This window comes from Dipodomys spectabilis, unplaced genomic scaffold (assembly GCF_019054845.1).
Source record: "Dipodomys spectabilis isolate Male_0828 unplaced genomic scaffold, ASM1905484v1 ptg000107l, whole genome shotgun sequence".
Taxonomy (NCBI): domain Eukaryota; kingdom Metazoa; phylum Chordata; class Mammalia; order Rodentia; family Heteromyidae; genus Dipodomys; species Dipodomys spectabilis.
This window is the reverse complement of record NW_024870784.1, coordinates 8,106,960-8,118,049: the sequence shown is the minus strand read 5'-3', so window position 1 is coordinate 8,118,049 and position 11,090 is coordinate 8,106,960. Positions and strand designations below refer to the sequence as shown.

At 62.3% G+C, this 11,090-nt stretch overlaps 1 protein-coding gene across 2 annotated transcripts in view; it reads right to left on the bottom strand.

The window, feature by feature from the left end:
• Positions 1 to 741: 741 nt before the first annotated feature.
• The window catches only part of Agpat3 (1-acylglycerol-3-phosphate O-acyltransferase 3), an 86,380-nt gene continuing 76,031 nt past the window's right edge, over positions 742 to 11,090 (bottom strand). For both annotated transcript variants that reach the window (XM_042687303.1, XM_042687304.1), the window contains 7 exons: positions 9,486 to 9,655; positions 7,994 to 8,155; positions 7,085 to 7,238; positions 6,418 to 6,520; positions 2,600 to 2,675; positions 1,646 to 1,844; positions 742 to 981 (listed from right to left, as the gene is read on the bottom strand). In XM_042687303.1, coding sequence (XP_042543237.1) covers positions 893 to 981; positions 1,646 to 1,844; positions 2,600 to 2,675; positions 6,418 to 6,520; positions 7,085 to 7,238; positions 7,994 to 8,155; positions 9,486 to 9,655 — 953 coding nt within the window. In that variant the 3' untranslated portion in view covers positions 742 to 892. The remainder of the gene's footprint in view (positions 982 to 1,645; positions 1,845 to 2,599; positions 2,676 to 6,417; positions 6,521 to 7,084; positions 7,239 to 7,993; positions 8,156 to 9,485; positions 9,656 to 11,090) is intronic.

The following is an 11,090-nucleotide window of genomic DNA, read 5'->3' as shown; positions in this document are numbered from 1 at the left end:
TGGCTTTGAACTGCGATCCTCAGATCTCAGCCTCCTGATTAGCTAGGATGACAGGCATGAGCCATTGGCGCCTCTTAAAAAGCACCTACAGTCCCGTAGCCATGGCCCTCTAAGGGGTGGGGTCCAGGGTGGCTGCCCAGCCTGGCCCGGCCCAGCAGGGCCTGCTCACCGCAGAGGATAGAAAGAGAGGCGCTGTGGGAACAGGAAGGACTCCACATCTCACCGAGCTCTTGGGGCCATTCACTTTAAAAATAAATTCAAGGTCTTTACACACAGGCTAAGGGGGCGGGGCGGAGAGCGCTGGGGAGGCGGCCGTGGGTGGGGCGGTGGGCGGGGCCTGCGGGTCAGGCTGATTGACGTCCACGTGTGCTTATCACCTTGGTGTCCCCCCCACGCCCCCCAGGCTGGAAGCAAAGCGAGCTCTCAAGGACCCGTCACCCATGCCCGGAGCGGGGATTCTTGGAGAGCTGGCATTCTGGGGGCACAGGGCAAGAGGTAAGAGGCCAGGTTCAATTCCTGACGCTAACTGACTGAAAATGAAAGCCTCCATCTAAGCAGCAGAAGAGAAAGCAGCCCGAGGCTCCATCCTGGAAGCAGTGCGGGGCAGAGCTGGCGCCGGGGCTCCCCGGCTCCCCGCCCGGCCGCCCCCCTCCACGCCCGGCTCTTCTCGTGCTGGGCGGAGGGGGCCGGGCGTGTGCACGCTGACTTGTCTTCACCGGGCAGGCCTTCTGAGATCTCTGCTCTTGGCTCAAGTTTTATTTGTTAATATTAGTCACCAGTTAATAAGAAAAATAGTTTCTAAGTGTCTCTCTCCCCTCGCTCAGTGTGTGTTGTTCTAATTGAGTTAATCAGATTCCGCGTCAGGTTATGTGTGTTCAATCACAGCCATTAATTATTCCTTTTTCTTCAATTCTTGGTTTCCATAGCTGGAGCCCTTCTCTATTTCCGTGACTCCGATCAGTCTTCGGAGTCCGAAGGAAGCTTTAAAGACAGGAGAGAGAAGCGGTTACGGGCATCTTTGCCCGGGAGCTGCGGTGCACTTCCTCCTCCGGCCTCGGCCGCCCCTTCGTCCTCTGGCACCGTGTGTCAGGAGGGGGCAGCCAGGGCAGGGTGCCCGCTTGGCTGTGCCCGCGTGGTTGTGAGCAAAATGACATCAGAGAGTGGGAACATGCGGCCTGAGAAAACCCTGCAGGTCACCCCCCACCCCCACCCCAGGCGGCGTCCAGCCCTGTGGAGCTCATGGGGCGGGAGGAAGGCTGCCCAGGCCCGCCAGGGACCATACAGAACCCCCCCAGCTTCTGTCCGCAGAGCACACGGCGGGGGGGGGCGCCCCTCACCAGCCGGGCCTGAGGCCCAGGCCAGGGCCAGGCACGGGGTGGGGGGGGGTCACCGAGGGACAGCAGGAGCTGAGTAAACAGGTCCTGATGGAGCGAGTGCCACCTCCGCCCTGGCCTGTCCCACAAAGCCCCCCAGATGCAACGCAGCCACCGTGCGGGTCTGCACAGGGGCCACGGGGCCGGGCAGAGGACGGGCCTGCGGTCGCTCAGCCCCCTTTCCTGCAGGGCTCCACTGGCCGGCCTGGCACCGTGGCTAGAGGTGCGGCCCTGGGGGGGGCAGGGTGAGCGGAGCCCCCCGGGAGCATTACCTGCACCCACGAACCCCAGGAACGTCAGGATCAGCAGCGGGGATCCACTGGCAAAGATGCCCAGGACAAAGCTGAAGAGGAGGGAGAGGAGGACCGCAGCCCAGCACAGGAAGTTCAGCAGGGTCCACGGCCGGCGTGCTGGTTTGATCTGCTCCCCGGGGAACACGCCCTTCTCCTTGTACATCTCCTGCAACGCGTCCTGGAAGGGTCCAGAAGGAAAACAGACAGGCAGTGGAAATTGGCCTAAGGGGGTGTGGGCACAGATGCGGGGAGGGGCCTTGCCTCTCCACAGAACCGTCCCTCACGTCCACCCACCAACCCCACGCCAGAGAGGAGATCTGCTAAGATGTGCCCAGCCCCCACGAGACAGGAAAAGGGCATCACCACAGGTAGAAGACCCACAGCACTGACAGGGCATGCGGTGAATCTATGTCACTGTCAACAGTCTCAGAACCAAAGGCTGAGTGCTGGTGGCTCACTCCAGTAATTCTAGCTACTTGGGAGGCTGAAAGCAGGAGGATCCTATTTTGAGGCCAGTGCGGGTGGAAAAGTTCAGGAGACTCCATCTCAAGTATCATGTGGGTGTGGTGACACATGCCCATCAGCCCACAGGGTGGAAGGAGGGAGTGGGAGGGACGGGAGAATCTCCCTCCAGGCGCTACCTACTATGGTATCCATGATGCGAGCAAGGAGACCTCTGTTATAAACCTACAGTTGCCTTTACATAAAAGAGAAACCACGCTGGGTGTGGTGGTGTGTGCCAGTGATCTGGCTCTTGGGAGAAGAGGCAGGAGGGGTGAAAGTTCAGTGTCAGCCTGGGCCCCTGGTGTGGTAGGTGTTGAAAGCAGAGTGGTCCGCCATCACTGTGTGGTCATCCATACCTTCTCCTGGCCTGTCACGAGGAAGACCAGGATCGGGGAAGCGGGCGCCGCCCTGCGCGGGCCGGCCTCTTACCTTCTCCTGGTACAGCTTGTGCAGCCACTGCGCAGCGCCCTTCTCATCCACTGGGATGTCCTCCAGGGGGAACCTCCTGTCCCAGAGAGAAGAGCTCCAATGGCCACGGCGCGCCACGGCCAGCGAGCACCAGGAAGGCCCTGCTTACTCCACCACAAAACAGCAGAGAGCCGGGCGCGGAGGCTCACACCTGCAATCCCAGCTACGCAGGAGGCTGAGATCTGAGGACCATGGTTCAAAGCCAGCCCGGGCAGGAAAGTTTGTGATAGTCTTATTTCCAATAAACCACCAGAAAACCAAAAATGGCGCTGTGGCTCAAGTGGTAGAACACTTGCCTTGAGCTAAAGAGCTCAGGGACAGTGCCCAGGCCTAGAGTTCAAGCCCCACGAGTGTAAAACAACAGTAAAACCCCAGCAGAGCCCCAGTAATCGCAGGGTGCACACATTAGAGTCTCATGGGCACCACCAGTGCCACCGAGAAGCCAAGAAGTGCGTCCATACTGGGGACGTGGCACAGCCCCCTCTAGTCCCTTGCTGGAGGAGTGCTGGCCTCTCCCAACGAGAATGAACAACCCTTTGGAAATAACCATGACCGAGGTGTCTTTGTCACCTTGATCTGATTGAGAGACGCCTGCCTGGGAGGTTGGTCAGCTCACCTCTGGGTGTCTGGGAGGGAATTACCATGATGAGGGCTCTGACCTAATTAATGGTCTAATCCATGGATGGAATGAAAGCTGGAGCAGACTGTGGGAGGCAGGCCCGGGAATTGGGTGTGGCTGGAGGAAGTGGGCCGCCGGGCCTCGGAGGGGGCTCTGGGCCCGGCTCCTCCCTGCTGCCCCCGTGCCACGTGCACCAGCATGTCCGCTCACCCAGGCTCAGGGGCAGAGCCGGCCGCGGACAGAAAGAAACCTCAGCAGCATGAGGCGGATCAGTCCCACCCTGCGTCCGGCCTGTATCTCACCCTGTGATGTAAAGGTAATCGGCACTGTCTTTCTCTACCTGTTTCCAATATGAACAGTATTACAATCGCAGCACTTTAATCTCCCTCTTTGACCTGGATGATTTGTGAGTACCGGGCTAGCGGCATGCCCACCCAAAGGGTCCCAGCGTTTGTTTGGTGTTTGTCCTGCGGGTGAGCAGCGTGAGGGCTAATACCCAATCCAGGCGATGTCCCATGCATGGCAGGGAGCTGTCCTTGCTGGTGAACTGTGCTTTGACAAAGGTACAGCCAAGGCCTGAGCCATCTGCACTGAGTGACAGGAAAGCAGGACACAGGGGTCTCACTCCAGCTGGGTAATTCTCAATACTCAGGGGCTGAGATCAAAGTTCAAAGGCAACCGGGGTAGGAAAGTCCATGAGCCACTTCTCAACCCCTAGCTGGGCATGGTGCTGCAGGCCTGGCATCCCAAGTTACACAGAAGTCTCAGATCAGAAGGACTGCGCTCTCAGACCAACTCAGAATGAGATCCTACTCACGAAATAGGCAAAATACCTACCTGTCAAGTTTGAGGCCTTGAGTTCAAAGCCCCAGTAAACCAAGAGAAAAACCCCAGTAAACCAAGAGAAAACTCCAGTAAACTAAGGGGAAAAAAACCCAGTATACCAAGAGAAAAACCTCAGTAAACCAAGAGAAAACTCCAGTAAACCAAGAGAAAAACCACAGTATACCAGGAGAAAACTCCAGTATACCAAGAGAAAACCCCAGTATACCAAGAGAAAACCCCAGTATACCAAGAGAAAACCCCAGTATACCAAGAGAAACCCCTTGTATTAGGACTTCCCAATACTTCTACCATTAACAAGACTCTGTTCGTCAGCTGGAACTACAATGGGGACTGAAGGTGGTCAACTGCAGCATCCGACCCCTGGGTCAGCGCAGACCTCCCGCCCCGCCAGTATGGGGTGCTCGGCTCAGCAACAGCTTCACAAAGTCTCAGTGCAGAGGAAGAGCAGCACCGAGACCCCGTGGACAGCGCGGGGAGAGCAGGGAGAGCTCCCTGAGCTCCCTGTCCTCGGAGCCATGCAGGCTTATCTGGACTTTTTTTTATGTGCTAGGGATTAAACCCAGGGCTTTATACATGCTAGGCAAGCGCTCTGCTCCTGAGCTACAGCCTCAGCCCTCAGCCTGTGATTTTAGGAGAGGAATAAGTCTTTGTGTTTTAAGGTTTTGAAAAGCTCAAAGCAAAACCCCAGAAGCAGGTGAAAACTCATTTTCCATGGTAACTGTCATGCCACACCATGTCCAGGAGGGGGCAACACACACATGCATAGATCTGTATACATGCACACACATGCGTAGATCCGCATGCATGCACACACAGGTGTAGATCCGCATGCATGCACACACAGGCGAAGATCCGCATGCATGCACACACATGCAGATCCGCATACATGCACACACAGGCATAGATTCACATACATGCACACACAGGCGTAGATCCGCATACATGCACACACAGGCATAGATCCGCATACATGCACACACATAGGCGTAGATCCGCATACATGCAAACACACAGGCGTAGATCCGCATACATGCACACAAATACATGCGTAGATCTGCATACATGCACGCACCTAGGCTTAGATCCGCGTACATGCACACACATGCACAGATCCACATACATGCACACACAGGCATAGATCCGCATACATGCATACACAGTCATAGATCTGCATACATGCACACACAGGCGTAGATCTGCATGCATGCATACATACAAACATATATGCATGCACACACCAGCCAGGATAGCTTCTTTTCAGAAGCCCTAGAGAAGGCTGAGTCACAGGTAGCACCAAGCGCTTTGCACGCTGCCCCTCCACACATCCCGAGTCCATCCACCCTCCACACTGTGCCCCGGGCACCTCCCTCCCGTTGTGCTCCTGCAATGCCCACCCAGACTGACGGCCAAGGCCATGCACATGGATGGCTGCAGCAGGGCAGGGCAGGGAGGGTACAATCGCAAACCTCATGCTGCTCAAAAGGACACCCTTTAAATGGTGTGCACAGATCATTTCTAAACATTTCTACATAGTGCTTTGGAGCCACAGTGGGCTTGAATAAACAAAACTGCAGATGGAGGGGGTGTGGGGTGCCTGTCTGGGACGGGCCCTGGGCTTCCACTCCAGGGCCACAGCAGCTCCTCCCGGGGAGCCCAGCACAAGCCTTGGGCAGAGCGCCCCGCCCTGCGGCCGCCCGCGGAGCTCTGGTTTATGCGGGCCTGGCCACCTCAGCATGAATGGCACTGAACAAGACCCCACTGCCAGCAGTGCCGGTGCTGGGCCACGCACCTCTGCCCAACTCCCTCGTGCGTGCATGCGCACGCGCCGACCAGATGTCCTTGTGGACAGGCGCACGCGCGTGGCGAGCCCCAGGGCCCACATGCCCTGGTAATGGCGGCGGAGGATTTGCCACCTCTGGTGCCCGCTGAGGGGCAGAAGAAAAGGGCAGGGAGAGGGTGAGCCCTGCTCCACCGCTCACTCCTGATGTGTGTGCCTAGAGATCACCCACATGACGCCACGCACACCTGCACCCCACACAGCAGGGTCTTACTGTATGTTGGCTTTTGAAATGGCACAGTGGGCGGGAAGAGGGCTGTGTGGCTTTCTGCCCAGTGCGGGCTGCCCTATGGCTGCCAGCTGCACGCCCGTGCTCGGAGCGGGAACGCGGCAGGGAGGAGGCCACGGCTGCGGGTCTGCCCTGTCCGCCCGGTGCCATTGCCCCAAGGGGGGGGCAGAGCAGCGCCGGAGGTCAGGGCCCCCCCCCTCCCAGCCCGGGGCCTGCGGAAGGCCTCCCTCCCCCCGCCCCGTGCTCACCTCACGCACATGTCTGCCATGTACTTCTTCCCATAGAGGATGCCCAGCAGAGACGGGGTCTTGTTCCCGCGGAAGTTCAGCGTCACGTCGTAGATCGCGGCGACTGTGGGAGATGGACACGCGTGTGGGCTTGGGCGGCCAGGCAGCCGTCGCCCCTGCGGGCAACGGCGTCCGCGGCTCCCCGCCTCCGCCCCTGGCCTTGGCTGCAGCGCGGCCGCCGTTCAGACTAACTCCATGGCTTTGGGGTTTCCTGCTTTGCACTGGATGCCTTCCATTGTTTCCACTGTCTCCCACAAACCAGTGCTGGTCACCCAAGCAGCGGCGCGAGGGCCTCACACCAGGTGAGGACAGCGCCGTGCCGCCCTCCCTCCGCGGGCGCCAGGGCGCGCGGCCCCGGTCTCGGTGTGGGGGTGTGCGGCCCTCCCTCCGCAGGCGCCAGGGCGCGGCCCCGGTCTCGGTGTGGGGGTGTGCGGCCCTCCCTCCGCGGGCGCCAGGGCGCGCGAGGCCCCGGTCTCGGTGTGGGGGTGTGCGGCCCTCCCTCCGCAGGCGCCCGGGCGCGCGCGGCCCTGGTCTCGGTGCGGGCGTGTGTGGCCCTCCCTCCGCGGGCGCCAGGGTGCGCGCGCGGCCCCGGTCTCGGTGCGGGTGTGTGTGCGGGCTGCTGGCCTACCTGTGCCGCGCAGGCACTGCACGGCGGTGGTGAAGCCCTTGGTGCGCGGCAGCAGGTGGTGCTTGAGCGGAGGCAGCCCCTTGGAGATGGCCACCTCCATGCTGACCCGGTGCTTGGTCTCGGTGAAGCGCGTCCCTTCACAGTACAGGAGGAACTGGGCGAGAGGGCGGGACGCGAGCAGAGGCTCACCCGGGGCCCAGCAGGCCGGAGCCCTGCGCCCCAGGCCTCGCCGCAGCCAGGCGCCCACAGACGCCCAGCGCTTTCCCTGGTGACAGCACGTGTAACTCGAAGTGCCGTCTTACTTCAGGGCTGTGATCTGCTTTGCAGTCACACATACACACACGGTTTAGCTTTCCTCAAAGAACCTTCTAGAAAGAAGTGAGCCCAAAGGTGAGTCTGGGCAGCAGAAAGTGGAAGACAGAAGGTCACCCGTTCCCACACCCCCAGCCCAGGGAACTGTTGATTAAGTCGTTTCCAAGAAGAGACTAGAAAAGGGGAAAGGACTCGGACCACAGGCTCAGGGTGGGTTTGGGAAAGACTCCAGCCCTCCCCGCCAGACTCGACCGAGCTGTGCTGTGGACAGATGGAGCAGAGCCCAAGGGAGGAGACTGCAGGAGGGTGTGTGTGTGTGTGCGTGCGTGCGTGTGTGTGTGTGTGTGTGTGTGTGTGTACGTGCTGGTCCTGAGGCTTGAACTCAGGGTCTGAGCACTGTCCCTGAACTTTTGTGTTTAAAGCTAGGGCTCTGCCACTTGAGCCACAGCTCCACTTCAGCTTTGTGCGGGTTTGTTTGCCGCAGTCCTCGGTTCTGGGCTTCTCAGTGGCTGGGATTACAGGCCTGCGGCTGCGACCCCTCAGGGGCGCGGCCCGTGGGCGCGGGGTGCTGTGGCGGCGGCCGCAGGGCGCACTCACCCACATGTACTCCGGGTAGTCAGCCAGGCGCTTCAGCCCCTCCATGACGGTGTCACGGTCTTCCTCCCACTTCCGCTTGCAGAACACGATCTCCAGGAAGTACCACGTCCAGCCGATGAGGGGCACGTACAGCAGCTCCTTCTTGGCCAGCACTTTGGAGCTCTGCGTGGGAGGACAGCAGGGGCAGGCAGGCCCATGCTCTCAGGGCCCGGCTGCGGTCAGCCCACGGGCTGTGGGGCCTGGGAGCCCGGCCCAGAGCGTGTTGCTGCTGGGTAGGGATGACCCGGGGTGGTGGGCCCCATCCTAGAGACGGGGGCCGCTGCGGGCGCAGAGTCCAAGGGGCCCGACCCTCGAGGGGCTTCGTGAACTTGCTGTCGCAGCGCCCTCCTAGAACCCCGTGCCCGCCGCAGCCCCTCCGGGACCCCGTGCCCGCCGCAGCCCCTCCTGGGACTCTGTGCCCGCTCCAGCCCCTCCCGGGACCCCGTGCCCGCCCCAGCCCCTCCCGGGACCCCGTGCCCAGCCCAGCCTCTCCGGGACCCCGTGCCCACCCCAGCCCCTCCCGGGACCCCCGTGCCCACCCCAGCCCCTCTCTGGGACCCCGTGCCCAGCCCAGCCCCTCCCGGGACCCCGTGCCCGCCGCAGCCCCTCCGGGACCCCGTGCCCGCCCAGCCCCTCCCGGGACCCCCGTGCCCACCCCAGCCCCTCCCGGGACCCCGTGCCCAGCCCAGCCCCTCCCGGGACCCCCGTGCCCACCCCAGCCCCTCCCGGGACCCCGTGCCCACCCCAGCCCCTCTCTGGGACCCCGTGCCCAGCCCAGCCCCTCCCGGGACCCCCGTGCCCGCCGCAGCCCCTCCGGGACCCCGTGCCCGCCCAGCCCCTCCCGGGACCCCGTGCCCACCCCAGCCCCTCCCGGGACCCCGTGCCCAGCCCAGCCCCTCCCGGGACCCCGTGCCCACCCCAGCCCCTCTCTGGGACCCCGTGCCCAGCCCAGCCCCTCCGGGACCCCGTGCCCACCCCAGCCTCTCCGGGACCCCGTGCCCAGCCCAGCCCCTCCGGGACCCCGTGCCCAGCCCAGCCCCTCCGGTACCCCCGTGCACAGCCCAGCCCCTCCGGGACCCCGTGCCCAGCCCAGCCCCTCCCGGGACCCCGTGCCCAGCCCAGCCCCTCCCGGGACCCCGTGCCCAGCCCAGCCCCTCCCGGGACCCCGTGCCCACCCCAGCCCCTCTCTGGGACCCCGTGCCCAGCCCAGCCCCTCCGGGACCCCCGTGCCCACCCCAGCCTCTCCGGGACCCCGTGCCCAGCCCAGCCCCTCCGGGACCCCGTGCCCAGCCCAGCCCCTCCGGTACCCCCGTGCACAGCCCAGCCCCTCCGGGACCCCGTGCCCAGCCCAGCCCCTCCGGGACCCCGTGCCCGCCCCAGCCTCCGGGACCCCGTGCCCACCCCAGCCTCCGGGACCCCGTGCCCACCCCAGCCTCCGGGACCCCGTGCTTACCCCTAGCACTCCAAAGCGCTCACACATGGTCCACCCGCACAGAAAGTCGATCTCGAAGTTGTGGTTGAGGATGATGACCACGTGCTCCTTTCCGAAGTGGCTCACGGTGTCATGGTTGGTGAAGAGGGTGCACTCAGTGCACGACCACCACTCCAGCAGCATGACCAGCTCTGCAGGGATGGCACGGCCATGAGGGTCGCAGAGGCCGTGACTGCCCCACTCCCTGCCTCTCCCCCGTGGGGCGCCCACAGCGTTCTGGAGGCCACGCCTCCCTCTCCCCGCATCCCTGCCTCTCCCCCGTGGGGCGCCCACGGTGGTCACAGCATCCTGGAGGCCACGCCTCCCTCCCACCGCCTCCCTGCCTCCCTCTCGTGGGGCGTGCTCACAGGGGTCGCAGCGCCGATGGGCTCCGAGGGCTCAGTATGGCTGCCTGCGTGGGCCCCTGGTCATTGGCTGGGGTCTGTGGCATGGTCACGCTGCCCACCAAAATAGGATTGGGCAAATTGTCCTTTCTCTCTTCCTCCTCTCTTCCCCCCCCCCCCCCCCCCGCTTTCCTTCCCTCTCTTCTTTCTTTCCCCTCTTCCGGCGGCACTAAGGTTTGAACTCAGGGTCTCACACTTGCTAAGCAAGCGGTCTACTTCTTGAGCTTCTGTACCTTCTCTGCCTTTGTTATTTTTTGGATAGCGTCTGACATTGTTTTCTGGTTTTGGACTATTGGCTTCTACCTATTCTCTCTTGCTGGGATTAAGGACAAGAGCTACCACTCTATGTTTTTGATACAATGTTTCACTGTATCAAAAGCTGCCCAGACAGCTCTTAAACTTACTATGTAGCCCAGACTAGTTTGAACACTGTGTGTGTGCACACGTATGTGTGTGTGTGTGTGTGTGTGTGTAGCTCAGCTAGCTGGGAATTTAAGATCTCCCAGCCTCTGCCTCCCACACTGTGGGATTGGAAGATGGTGTCTACAGCCCAGGCAGCTCGCTCTTGTTGCGGTGGTGTGTGGTGACAAGGCAGGATGAGTCCCCGTCTGGGCCTGCCAGATTTGTGCCAGCACAAACGACAAAACACAGACATCTGCCCGCCATGTGGCACGCATGCGCTGTGCTCTTACGCTTGGAGTGAGTCGGAGGCAGTCAGCTGACTTCCTGCCAGCCACAGCCTGGAAAACCCAGAACAGCGCCCATCACTCCCAGCGTGCTGGCCGTGTGCACAGGGCCACGTGGAGACGCACGTCCAGAGGGGCAGACACCTCTACACGCGTGCCACACGGAGGCAGCCGCGTGTGCTCTCCCTCCGAGCTTCTGCCCGAGCACCGCTCCACACTGGCTTCCTGCGTGCATGGCGGGCGTGCCTGGGCCGAGGCTCCACGCGCTCACTCGGCTGACTGAAAACCACCTGCAGCGTGGTGTGCCACGCCGGCCTCACCTACGCGCTTCGAGAGCCGGTGCAGGCGGCCCGGCTCAAGTGAGGTGAGGAAGCCCGGGCACCCGTCCACCACCGGCCCGGCGGGACCTCCGGAGGCCCGGGCGGTCATCTGGGTCTTTCCTCTGGGCAGGTGTGGGCCCCCTCCTGGCTCAGCCTGAGCTCGCGCCCCTCCTCAGA